The sequence below is a fragment of the Mustela erminea genome, chromosome 1 (assembly GCF_009829155.1).
Source record: "Mustela erminea isolate mMusErm1 chromosome 1, mMusErm1.Pri, whole genome shotgun sequence".
In the NCBI taxonomy this organism is placed as follows: domain Eukaryota; kingdom Metazoa; phylum Chordata; class Mammalia; order Carnivora; family Mustelidae; genus Mustela; species Mustela erminea.
In genome coordinates, this window is record NC_045614.1 from 17,980,763 (window position 1) to 17,994,355 (window position 13,593).

General features: G+C 48.3%; 1 protein-coding gene across 17 annotated transcripts in view; it reads right to left on the reverse strand.

Annotated features, from left to right (window-relative positions):
* Positions 1-13,593, reverse strand: part of MAP4 (microtubule associated protein 4) — a 193,852-nt gene that overhangs the window by 10,629 nt on the left and 169,630 nt on the right. For 8 of the 17 annotated variants that reach the window (XM_032318330.1, XM_032318277.1, XM_032318267.1 and 5 more), the window contains 7 exons: positions 8,752-8,858; positions 7,752-7,967; positions 6,142-6,325; positions 5,483-5,542; positions 4,851-5,143; positions 3,299-3,412; positions 1,249-1,341 (listed from right to left, as the gene is read on the reverse strand). In XM_032318330.1, coding sequence (XP_032174221.1) covers positions 1,249-1,341; positions 3,299-3,412; positions 4,851-5,143; positions 5,483-5,542; positions 6,142-6,325; positions 7,752-7,967; positions 8,752-8,858 — 1,067 coding nt within the window. The remainder of the gene's footprint in view (positions 1-1,248; positions 1,342-3,298; positions 3,413-4,850; positions 5,144-5,482; positions 5,543-6,141; positions 6,326-7,751; positions 7,968-8,751; positions 8,859-13,593) is intronic. The other 9 variants (XM_032318317.1, XM_032318342.1, XM_032318300.1 and 6 more) reach the window with 3 other exon arrangements.

Genomic DNA, 13,593 nt, shown 5'->3' on the forward strand with positions numbered 1-13,593 from the left:
GTGTGGGACGAGCACAGGTGGTTACGAATGATGCCTATGTCCTGAGCTCGTGCACAGACCGCATGCCATACCAAGTGCATTTCTGTCACACACACGACAGATCCCTTCAGACTCTCCTGCCCACCGGTCTTCATCTAGGCCAAAGCCTAGAAGGAAAGCTAAAGTCGGTGCCTACCCGGGACCCTCGTAAGCGGGATCTTTATCACCTGAAGCAGATACTGTCTTTAAAGGCTTCACCCACACCAGTGGCTCCTGTCGGGCCAGCTCCCAAGCCAGCCGGCTGCCTCTCCCCACCCGGGGTGTCCAGGCTGCCATTCCCGCCCAAGCCACAAGAGCCACCGGTGGGGAAGTGACTTGAAGGAGATGCAGTCAGGGGGCTTGTGTGGAGCGAGAAAGGGATGCCCTGAGACGGAGGCCTCCCAGCAGAGCCACTGGGGGTGGGGTGGGGCAGTGCTGGTAAGCCAGCACTGCCCCACCCCACCCCCAGTGCTGGCTTACCCAGTGCTGGGGTGGGGTGGGGCAGTGCTGGTAAGCCACGCGCAGCCTGGCACGGCCACTGAAGGGGCAGGAGGGACCGAGCCTGAAAACGAACAGGGCGAGCAGAGCAGCACTCAGCCCAGTTCCGGGCAGGAAGGAGAAGGAGCAGAGTGGGCGGGACGGAGCAGGATGGGCTCCCTCTGCGGTGGGGAGAGCAGCAGGTGAGGAGTGGCGAAGGCGAAGGCCGCTCCACACACACTCCTCTCCGGCGCGTGCCGGACTCACACCTGCCTCTGCACAGTCACGGGGACACGTGCAGAGCGAACAGGTGTTCTTCACGCTGGACCAGGGCCCCCAGCAGCCAGAGCCACCTGTGTCCCCCACACAGAGCTCAGGGCTGGCACAGAAGGGCAGCATGATAAAGGAGCGTGTGGATGGAAGAAGGAAGGGGACAAAGAAAAGGAGCGGCTAAGGGAACACGAGAGGAAGGCTTCAGAAAGGCGACGAGTCGGGGAAAGAGAGCAGACAGGAAAGAGGGGGGAGAGGATGCCACGTGGGCGTCAATGGGTTGTTTTATCGAGGGGTTCCCCGACACAGCCAGTCTAAGCACACCGCGACCCTGAGGTCTCCCCTCACGCCGACAGCCTGCATCTGGGAGGAAGCCCCCGGGTCAGGCTGCTGTGGCCCTGTCAGCGTGGGCAGGTGGCCCTCTCCCCAGGGTGCCCACGGGGGCTGTGCCTCAGACACCAGCTGTCCAGAGCTAATACTTACATTACCACCTCCAGGGACATGCTTAATATTGTCCTTGGAACCACACTTGGACTGAATATGGCTGTAGCTCACTTTTTTCGAGACTATCTGGACCTGGAGTGTTAGAGAACAGAAAAAAAAACAACACAAAAGGAGAGGGCTGGTTAGAACCGACACGGGGAGTCCATACGTGATCACAGCGGCCAACAGAGTGGGGCTACAGCTCCGGCCCACCGGCAGCGGAACAGCTGTGGAGAAGCACGGGGGAAGGAATCTGAGGGAAGCGGGAGAGGGAGTGAAGACAAGAACAGACAACACGAAGACAGAAGCAGAGGCTGCAGAAGGGCTAATGGTGCTCCTTGCTGGTCCTTGGGGCCGGGCTGTGGTTCGCGAGGCCCAGGCAGCAGCAGGCCCCGGATGCCCACCCGGGCACAGCCCCGCTCCTCCTCCCACCTGCTCTTTCCCCAAAAGCTGACGCGGTGTCCGGGGACTCCTCTCTGCAAGGGTCCTGCTCATCGGACTGGTCCTCACCGAAGCCTGGCCCTTCCCTTAAAGCTGGCGCTGGGAACTGCGGCAGCCAGACCCACTCTGGGAGGCAAAGGCTGCTCGGAGAAGCACCGAGCATCTGGCTCACAGGGCACAGATCTGATACAGGAAGGAAGGGACACCATAGCTCAGTTATGAATGCAAATGGACCAGAGGCCACTAGGCCTGCCATGCCGAATCCGGACGCCAGGGGGAGCACACGCCATATTCTCGGCAGCTCCACATTCAAGCAGCCTCTCGGGGCTTGAGAAAGCACAGGATGGGTGAACTTCTGGTCTAGATTTTTTTTCAACTAGAGGGTAAAAACACTTCCTTCAATCTTCCACATGCCCGATCCTGTGCTCTGTGAGTTTCATGCGCAAGGAGAAGTGGCTCCAAGCGGCGCTGCAGTGATGCATTATGGGGTGGGCGGGGGTGGGGTGGGTACGGGGACTGGACACAGCACACTGTAGTGCTTCTGAATGGTTCCCCTTGGAATGCAGCCACACAAAGGCCCAGGCTCTAAGGGCTGGAACAAAGAATTCTCTTTGAGCCTTCTGAAAAAGAAACAGTTGCCAGCTTCCTTCCTTCCTTTGCTTCAGAGCCCTTCACAAATGAAGCAGGCCCCAAGCTGAAGAGTTTTCCACACAGTGGAGAAATCCATCCGGAGAAATTCCGACCCAAATACTTTACAGTTTTGTGCCTTCTTTACAATGTCAGTGATGAGTAACTGGTTAGCAAACTGTTTCCTAATGAAACCCTGCTCTGAACCAGAGGCCTCCAGGGCCTCCAGGAGTTGCCTAGAAGCCTCACTGATTGTACAGATTCCTTGGGCTGACACTGCCCACCTTGGCCCTGAGAGCTGGAGGTTAGGCCCCTCCAGCAGCCCCTGGCTGGAGTGACCACCAACATGCCACAGCTAAGGGAAGAAGGTTCCCACAGCAAGCATTAGGGGCCTGGTTCCAGGATGTGGAGGCAAAGAGGAAAGAACCTAGAGTTTCTGCTTACCTGGGCAAGCCCTAGGCTGAGTGGGTTTCCAGAGGGAATGACCATCCGAACCTCAGTGAGGAGGGGACATGGGGAACCGGAGCAAATGATGCTATCTCTTAGTCAGCATGTTATGAGAGGGGCCTTCTGGGTCACTTTAAAGCACCAGAGCTCCAGGTGCTGGAAAGTAACCAATGCCATGTCTCCCTGAGGCAGGACCTAGGTGCTTGGTGTGCGTGTTTCGCGTGCAACACGGGTGGGGTTTCACATCAAGGTCAGTGGGAAGGAAGTGGCTGAAGGTCTTTGGATCCATGTTATCCAGTTGAATAAATATTCCCCAGAGGGTAATGGGCTCCCAACTCTGTTAACTGTCAGGGTTAATACAGAAATTTTTCTGATGGCTGGCTGAGTCATCAAACAAAGAGGAGGGAATGCAGGGGCAACGTAGAAACTAGTTCAGGACAGGAAAAAAGTGCAGTAGAAGGGAAAGTGACTCAGGCTGGAAGAAACAGTTTATCATCTTTTACCTTCAAGAGGTAAAAGTCTAAATAAAACTCACTTTCCCAGCAGGTGGTTTCTGCGCACTCGCAATGGGACCAGCTGTTTTAGCGACTGTGTTAGGTTCAGGCTTTCGAGCCGGAGCAGATGCCTCTGTTTTTTTCTCTACTTTGGCCTGGATGGAGATAAAGGGAGGGCACATTTCAAACCAAGAGGGTAAGAGCCCAAATGCCAAGAAGGGAAGAAAGCTGTAGGGGACTCGAATCCAGGCCAGGCCACCAGGCAGAAGCAGGTCACCCTGCGCTCCTAGGAAAAAAACCACCCGTTTCCAGGGTAGACCAGCTGGGGGAGAAGCTGCAGTCCAGTCCTGAGACCCAAGGAAGAGCTCAAGATAGCATTCACAGAGAGAAGGCAGGAAGGAGGGCTGAGTTAGTGACTTTTTTTGGAGTGTGTGTTTTCCAGTCAGGATGCTCTCCCACTCAAATGTCTTCACCGCAAGCAAGCTGCCGTAGTGCACAGGCAGCTACTACTGAGGATGGGAGTGTCACACCACTCAGCTATGTTGGAGCAGAAAATAATCTCATCACCAGGCCAAGTCACTCAACTCTCCACACCAAGACCACCTGCAACTGTCTGCCCGAGCAAAGGCTAAAAAGAGTCCAGAAGGGGGAGATGGGTCACAGTCTGGGTACACCAGAGCCACAGCCTCTTAGCCAAAGCAACTCTCAGGCCCTTATTCCAGACTAACCTTAGTTTGCCATCACTGTCTTCCAAAAGTACCAGGATTCTGCCTCATTTTGGACCCTGTTTTCAATTATTTACAGGCTCGGGGTTGAAGCAAATTAAACTATCCTACCCTGAGTGGGAGGGATGGTGGTTTACTGCTAGAGAATGATATAGGACATGAGAAGGTTCCTGTTCCAAGGACTTGGACTGGGACTTTCGCCACCACCCTTCCATACACCAAAGTCCCGCCGTTGCGAAGAGCTGACCATTGCTAATTCTGCGGTGGATGCCACCAGAAAATCCTGAAGCATGAAGTGCCAGGGCCTGCCCTGCCATCCTCTGTCACAACCCCCTGTGGCAACCCTTCTGATTAGGAAAGTGGGAGGCCTGCAGCAGCGAGTCCCCCAGTCACAGCCACACTCACGGCCACGGCCACGAGAGGACCCTCTTTCCTCTTCCAGGAAGAAGCCTCCCCTCCCCACATCAAAGCTTCCACCTCCTACAGGTCCTGCCATTCAGACAGGGTAGAGATGGGGAGCACATCTGGTCTCTCACCTTCACAGGGTCTCACAGTCCTCCTCTGCTTGTCTTGGTAAGGGGAAGAACCCTTTTGCCTTCGAACAAAAATGTAACCCTAAACCCCACAACACAGAACAGGAGCCCCTCTGATGGGGATGGGAAGAGCGAGCCTGCTGCTGGGACCTGGAGCCCAGGCTGAAAGTCCCTGGCACTGAATCCAATGTCCCGACCGCCCTTCTTCTTTGATGGGAGCCTGGGGCTGATGTGAGGCCACGCTGGGGAAAGCCGGGGGGTGGGTGCGGGTGTGTGTGTGGCAGCAGAAGCAGCAAGGGCCGGCATGCCGAGGACCCCCAGCTCCCTGGACTCACCCGGCCTCCTCCAGGCTGATGTTTGATGTTTTCTGTGGAGCCAACCTTGGAGCGGACATTCTTCAGATCAGGGGCAGAAGCGTTGGTAGATGGGCGGCTCAGCCTAGGGGCAGAGGAGCTGGGTTTGGCTGATGTGGGCTTCTTGTCTGAGGAAGGCGTCCCCGAGGGGCGGGGCGGGGTGGATGTGGGCTTGGCTCGGCTGGGAGCCACCCCTGCCACGGGGGCGGCCCCAGGGACAGTGGTGCTTTTCTTCACGGAGCTGGTGGACGTGTTTTTGGAGCGACTCAAGTCAGCTGCAAAGGTAGAAGTGAGCGAGGACACGGGGTCAGGGGAGAGAGCAAAAGGGAGCCACAGAGAGGCAGGGGTTTATTTATTTATTTATTTATTTTTTTTTTTAAAGATTTTATTTATTTATTTGACAGAGAGAGACCACAAGTAGGCGGAGAGGCAGGCAGAGAGAGAGAGAGGGAAGCAGGCTCCCTGCTGAGCAGAGAGCCCGATGCGGGACTCGATCCCAGGACCCTGAGATCATGACCTGAGCCAAAGGCAGCGGCTTAACCCACTGAGCCACCCAGGCGCCCCAAGGCAGGGGTTTATTTTAGGATTCCACGAAGTAGGGCATGGGGTGTTACCTGGTGCAGACTGTGTAGCTGTCTTCTTCATTTCTGCAGGTTTTCCCTCGGTCTTGATGGCTGCACAGACATGCATGTTTTAACAATGAGTGCTTACAAAGTGACCAAGTGAATGGCTCATCCAGTCTTAAGATTCAATCATTCATTCAACAATGACTGAATGTCCCTTTCAGGCCATGGGCTGTGCTAGTCACTGGGACTAAAACGAGGAGGAAATCAGCCAGACTGTGCCCTCTGGAGCATTCATGGCCACCCACTCTGTCTTGTCCTTTTCTACAGGCTTGCCAGTGCCTTCCGCATGGCCTCAGAAGTGGGTCATCAGTACACGCCAGTGGAACCGAACCATCTATTTCCTGTCATGTCCGCCCAGGACCATGATGTGCTGAGTGCTGTGAAGTTACTAAGAAAGGAACAGTAAATCCTACCTGGGAATCCCTAAGAATTCCTTTTACTCAAGAGTTTTCTGAATATACATACTTGCTAATAACCTCATGTGGAGACCAAGGATCCACTTTTCAATGTACCCCATGAAGGATGAGTGCACAAACAGGGGTGCATGGCTTTCTGTGACGTTGGCTGGAGCTACTGACGGGGGCAAAGCCAAGGCCCCACCATTCTCCCCACTGGTTCCCGTAGGAATGGAGGGGGACAGGACTCACCGGTGGGCCTCCTGGGCACAGGCGTTGGGGGGCTTCGACTGCTTGGCCCAGCTGAGGCAGGACTGGCAGCGGCTGAGGCTTTTGTAACAGTCTGGGTGCTCTTGGAGCCAGGCTTCAGGGCTGGAGCAGAGGCCAGCTTGGATGGTGAGGTTCGTTTCTCAGGAACCTTTGTCTCTGCAGCAGGCTGGTAATAGGGAAGCGGGGATAAGAACTGCAGGTCAGCAAGAGCCCTGGAAGCTGGTGGACACCAGAAAACCGGCAACAGTTTACGCTGCTCTAAGATCTAAGTCCTTCAGCCAACATGAGAAATGGGCTGTGCAGGGCTCTGTGTCACCTGGAGTCAGCAAATGGAGCCTATCTCAATCCAGCCTGAACCAGTGAGAATGAACAAACCGGAAAAGGATACTACATCACGGATACAGCTTGTCTGTCTGAGCTTGTCTCAGGATCTAATGTATTTAAATACATTAAATACATAAGTATTTAATCACTTGACCAAAGATAAATAAATACATAACACAAAAAATTAAAGATTAAGTTCAATCGAATTCAGGCATTCCTTTGGCTAAAATGCACCCTGTGAATGCGGGGTTAGGACTGCAAATGGTGAGAACACTGGCCCTCACCAGCTTCCATCAGCTCTAGGACTTTGGATGCCAGGGCTCCAGTTGCCCTTCCTCTGCCCTCTCATGCTAATATACTGTCTTCTCACGATCGAGAAAGCAGTCAACTGGGTAAATGAGGAGGGTCAGAAAGCTATATATTTTACCATTCTTAGTCTGTGACAGGATTTCTCAGTTTCTTGGCCAGGTTCCAACGGAGACTACAACTCCTAGGTTCCACCGATTTTCTTTACAAGATCACATGATACACTAACAGGGTACCCTAACATTTTAACATCGGCAACTACTGCCCACCATGAATATAACCAGTAACACTGAGCTGACTGAAAGGCCCTTCTCAAATGAAACAAGACGTTAAGGAAGGCAGCCACAGACTCCAGCGGCCCTTCTAGAATGATCCTGTTGGAGCTACTTCTGCTCCAAATTGACCAGCTTCTAGGCAGCTATGTGTGGGTGACCTGGGAAACTGAAAACCTGCAGGGGGAGCCTATTGAGAGAGGCCCAGTATCAAAAGCAAAGGAAGCTGTCACATGTCGTTGCAATGTACAGAGGTCGGCTAGAAGACCTTATTCAAAAAAGTAACAGGCAAAACTCACTTCTGCCAGCCGAATAAAGAGAAAGACAAGGAAGCAAATCTGAGGTATCTGATGTGGGAACTCTATCCAAAAAAAGTATGTGACAGTCTGTGGAGGAGGGCGAACTGGCTAATAAGTGCTCCAACAGGGGAAGAGTACTAAGGAGGAGCTGTGAGAAAGGAAAAGAAAACAAGGCAGATGCAGTATTGCCTCCCAGCAGGGAAAGGAAAGGTACAAAGTCTAAAAGGCCTTCAGATGTTATGGCTGCATCGTGAGCCCCCAAGATCTGCAAGTGACCTTTCTCCCCTTCCCCCAGTTCCACCAGCTTGACTCCACTGCCAGGTAGCAATGGGAGTGATGGGACCCTCGGGGGAGAACATCTCCCTGGCACAGGGCTTAGGTGGCTACTTACCTTGGGTTTTGCGTCTTTTGCAGGTAAGGTGGAAGGCCTGGCAGTGGTGGCAGCAGGGCGTTTGGGTGGGGCAGCCGGCACTAAGCCTGCAGCGAGGCTCATAGGTTTTTTATTCGACCCACCGAAGGTGGTGGGAGCCGACTGCTTAGGGAGAGGAGTGGGCTGAGTTTTGGCTTTCGATGTTGAAGTCTTTGCAGGTTGAGTGGTGGCCAAAAGCTTTAAGTTGATGTGTTGTTTTGTTTTGTTTTTTTAAAAAGTCAACATCAAACACACAGACAGAAATAAAAACAAATTAAAAAAAGTATAAATTGCACAATTCAAAGTAAAATTATAAGCAATGAGGATATATGCAACTGAAAAGCAGCATTCTGTTCTTCTGAGCTCAGTAAGGGGTAAAAAGAAGCCATGAGAAAGATAAAGAAAATTGGGAATTCACTCTTAATGACAACGTCACAAATTCCAGCAGTTCAGTGCCTGAAGATTTAAATTCAGTGACGCTTTAAACAATTTACTAACTTTTGGTGGCTGCAAAAATTCTATGAAGAAAAGTCATTAGCAGGTGATTAAATGGTCATTATTTGTGCCTTGATGAAGTATGGCACTTGTACTCGCCCATGAGCACCAGTGAAAGTGCCTGAAGCTTTGATCCACCTTAAAAATCTGAGTTCCCTTTTTACAAGCAAAGATTGCAGAATCTATTTCTGAACAGTTCTGCAAAATCCCATTATTGCTGCTGTAAAGGGGAGCAGAAATAAGCCCTACAGAACATTTCTACACGTAGTCAAGATCATGGGGTTTAAGGGAGCGATTGTAAGGGTTGAGTTAGGCTACTATGGTAAAATAGGAATATAAATTATTTTCTAAAAATGTCCAAAATTGGAGAAGGCCTACTAATAGCTCAGAAAAAAGAAACTTCTTTCATGATTCAAGCAATAATAGCAGAAGGTAGGGTTTTAAAAAATGGTAGCCAGAGAAGATAACCCACCACTGTGGTGCCTACCTTTGTTTTCTTCTCTGGGCTTGGTGGGAGCTCCTTGTTTGGAGGGGCGGTGATGTCATTTCCGGTCACACTCCCTGCAGGCCGGCCTTCTTCTGGCTTACTTATTCCTAAGTGGGGGTAAAAGTCATGCTAAGCAGATGTTTTTCATACCCATTTAGAAAAAGCAAGTCTTAGGAGAGAGAGACCACTGACTAGCACTGCATTCTGAAGAAAATCCACAGGGCTGTGCTCTGAAATGTGGACAAGACTCCCAAGTTCCTCTCATTGTGACAGGGCCGTTTTAGATTCCAGAGATTCAGGGAGCCGGTCCCTCTGGAGAAGCAACCTAAGTGGGATTTGCACAAATGACCAATGGGAGGCAAGAGCCCTTAAAGTTTGGTTTCCCTTCCCTGGAGACCAGCAAAGGGGTTCTGTCACCTAAGCACTAACTCCCAGAGCACATGGGACAATAACCTCTTCTATAAGAGTTTATCTCTTGGAATAAAGGTTGCTGAAGATGGGATAAGAGCCAGAAGATCATCCAATGTCCTCCCCTTACTTCCTTTCCCTGTAAAGCACCACTTTATGGAGGATGTGAGATTAACTTGATCTGGTACTAGCAGTGACCCAGATTTCCAACAAGCCTGAGGACACCCATGAAATCAGACCCAAGGCCAGAAATAAAGTCTATGCCTAAGGCTGGACCCAGCAGCACCACTGTGGGGAAGTAACTCCAGATTTCAATAGGGCTACACCCGAATGCACTGAAATACCATGAAATTTATAACCTGGGTGTGGGGAAGACCTTTCTGAGTGGCACAAAATCCCGAAGGCACAGAGATGGGTTAAGGAAAAATTTTTAAAAAGTCAATGTGGGAAAAAAAAAGTAGTAAGTCAGAAAGCAGACAAGAAATAGCAAAAAAACTGAACACCACATCAAAGACAAACAGCTTATTATATAAATTAGACCTACAAATCACTAATTCCCATAAAAGCCAACAAACCACTGGAATAATGGCCCAATGATTATGAACACAGCTTCCAGAAGAAGAAATAAAAATCGAAAGTAAGAAAAGGTGCCCAATTTTTCAGAGAAATGATAATTAAAACCACACTGAGATGTCATTTTTAACCTAACATATTGTCAGAAGTCCTACAACGTGAAAACAGCCTGTGGGGATAAATCAGATCGTTGCGCGGCAAGTGTGTGGAATGGTACAACCATTGTGCAGGGCAATCTAGCGGTGTCTTTGAAGACTAAGTGTAGCTAAATTCTAATCCACATATCCAATTTCCAGAAATGTATTTCAAATACTCACTTACTTGTTAAGATTTTATTTATTTATCTGACAGAGAGAGACATAGCGAGAGAGGGAGCACAAGCAGGGTTGAGTGGGAGAGGGAGAAGCAGGCTTCCTGCTGAGCAGGGAGCCCCATGCAGGGCTTGACCCTGGGATTATGACCTGAGCTGAAGGCAGACACTTTTAATGACTGAGCCACCCAGAAGCCCCCAGACATTTATTTTAGAGGTGTATTCACACAAAAGCAAAACAGCAAATGTGTCAAGGTCTTCATCAGAACACATTCCTAATAGGACAGAATGAAAACACCCTAGAAGTCTGTTCACAGAAACGTGATTTCAGGGGTGCCTGGATGCCTTAGTGGGTTAAGCCTCTGCCTTCGGCTCAGGTCATGATCCCAGGGTCCTGGGATTCGTTCCCACACTGGGCTCTCTGCTCAGCAGGGAACCTGCTCCGCTCCCCCGTCTGCCTGCCTCTCAACCTATTTGTGATCTCACTCTGTCAAATAAATAAAACCTTAAAAAAAAAAAAAAAAGAAAGAAAGAAACATGATTTCAGCACTGTGGCAGAAATACCAATGCAGGGCGCCTGGGTGGCTCAGTGGGTTAAGCCCCTGCCTTCGGCTCAGGTCATGATCTCAGGGTCCTGGGATCGAGTCCCGCATCGGGCTTTCTGCTCAGCAGGGAGCCTGCTTCCTCCTCTCTCTCTGCCTGCCTCTCTGCCTACTTGTGTTCTCTGTCAAATAAATAAATAAAATCTTTAAAAAAAAAAAAAAAAAGAAAAAGAAATACCAATGCAATCTCTGCATCTGAAAAAATCAAGCCTGGCCAATATGGAACCATCTCTATTAAGAGAAGAAAAACAGTAAGGTGCAGAATAGTAAGGTAATACGAAACTAGTAAGAAATACGTTTGTCTAGAGAAGGGATGGAGGGGCAAGATACATTTCTAATGCAAATACGCTTCTGCGTGCATTTTAAAAGGGCCTTTGGAAGGAACTTAATGTGTGCACACTTGACCTCGCCTCCCCCTCCACCATTTCCTGTGGAAGTACAGCACGCTATTAAAACCAGGACATGGGTATGGGTACAATCCGCAGAGCTTACTCACATGTGTTCAGTTCCACGTGCACTCATTCGTGAGATGTGCACACGCACACACACAGTGCCACGCAATTTCAGCACGTGCAGTTTTACATAACCACTCCTAACAATCAGGACAGATAGCACAGGGCTCCCTCATGTCACCCTTTTAGAGCCATCCCCTCCCCTCCTTTTCTAATCCTTAAATCTCTGGCAACCACTAATCTGCTCTCCATCTCTAGAACACTATCTCAAGAATATTACATAAATGAAATCACACAGTATGTTCCCTTCTGTGTCTGGCTTCTTCTCACCCAGCATAATGCTTCTGAGAGGCATCGCGGTTGCTCCGTGGATCAGCGGTTTGTTCCCCTTTATTACTGACCATACTGCGTGGTACATCTCCACCCCAGTTTCACTCTCCATCCACCTAGCGCAGCTCCAAACACTGCACAGGATTTTTATGAAGATGGTGTCACGGTTAGTACATGGAAATGCAGTGAATTCCAGCCTGTGACCCTGCTGAAAACACTTAGTAGTTCTAGGAGGTTTTTTTTCGTAGATTCCTTGGAATTTTCTATACAGACAATCGTGTCATCTGCAAAGAGAGCCATCTTTATTTCTTCCTGCCTAATCTAAACGCCCTTTTATTCCCTTTTACTTTGTTGCACTAATCAGAACTTCCAGAATTCCAGTAAGCAGGAATGGTGAGAGCAGGCATCCTTGCCTCTTTCCTAGTATCATGGGGAAAGCACTCAGTATTTCACTGTGAAGAGTGATGGTATAGGAGGTTTTTTTGTAGATAAGGAAGTTGATCAAGTTAAGAACATTCTCCCTCTAATCTTTGATGAGTGTTTTATCATAAATGGGTGTTGGGGTTTTGTTGAATGCATTTCTATGCTTATGAAATTTTAGACTGCTGATATGGATTTACTTACATTGATTTCGTTTTTGATGACTGAGCCAGCCATACAATCTGGAATAAACTCTACCAGGCTGTTGTTTGCAATTTTTATATATTGCTGGGTATGATGTTAATATTTGGTATCTAAGTTCATGGGAGACAATAGTCTGTGCTGTCTTTGTCTGGTTTTATACAGACCTCATAATATGACTCAGAAGTATTCCTGCCTCTTATATTTTCGGGAAGAGAATGTTTAAAACTGGTGTTAATTCTTCTTTAAATATAAGGTAAACCCCTACAGTGAATCCCTCAGGAAATTTTTTAAATAAAAATTTTATTAATGATTATTCAGGTTATCTATTTTACCTTGGTTGAGTTTTGGTAATCTGTGCTTTTCAAGAAATTTCTTCTAAGTTATTGAATCTGGGGGTGTAAAGGTGCTCCTAGTGTTCACTTTTATCCTCTGAATAGCTGTAGTAATATCCCCTATCTATTCTTGTTGTTAGTGGTTCATGTCTTCTCTCTTTTTAGCTTCGTCAATTTTGTTCCAGGTTTACCAGCTGTATCGGTATTTTTTAAGAACCAGCTTTTGATTTAATACATTTCCTTTGTTATTTTCTTGTCTACAATTGCACTGATGGCTGCTTGCTTCAGATTTATTTTGTTCTTTTTCTAGTTTCTTGATGTAGCAACTTAAGACTACTGATTTGAGATCTTTTCTCTTTTCTAAGCACCTGGGGCCGTAAGTTCCCCTCTCAGCACTGCTATGGCTGCATTCTACAAATTTTGATGTTGTATTTTTGTTTTTATTCAGTTCATTTAAAATTTACTTTAAGTTTTGATTTTAATTCCAGTTAGTTAACATACAGTGTAATACTGTTTGTAGGTGTACAATACAGTAACTCAACACTTCCATCAGCTCCCTGTGATCATGAAGTTCATTATTTTTAAAGATTTTAAAATCAAATTAAGTAATCTCCACACCCAACGTGATGCTTGAATTTACAACCCTGAGATCAAAAGTTATACACTCCACTGACTGAGCCAGCCAGACCCCCTCATTTTATTTTTAAATTTTCCTGGGATAATTTCCTCTCTGACCCATGGATTATTAAGAAGTGTACCCTTAATTTCCAAATGATCAGAGATTTTCCTGTGGTCTTTCTACTACTGGTTTCTAATTTGATTCCATATGGCCAGGTAACATACTCTGTATAATTTTAATCTTTTAAAATTAACTAATTAATTAATTATTTTTTGAAGAGTTTATTTATTTGAGAGAGAGAGAGAGAGAGAGAGAGAGAGAGCACAAGCTAGTGGAGGGATGGAGAGAAAGAGGGAGAAGCAGACTCCTTGTCCAGAACCCCAGGACCATGATCTGAACAGAAGACAGATGCTTAACTGACTAAGCCACCCAGGTGCCCCTGATTTTAATCTTTTAGGTGTACTGAAATTCATTTTGACTCAGTAAATGTTATGACTTGGCAAATGTTCCATGGGAGCTTTCATTCTGCTGTTTTTGGGTGGAATTTCTGTAAACGCCAACTGGATGCTATTATTGTTATTCTTTATCTTTG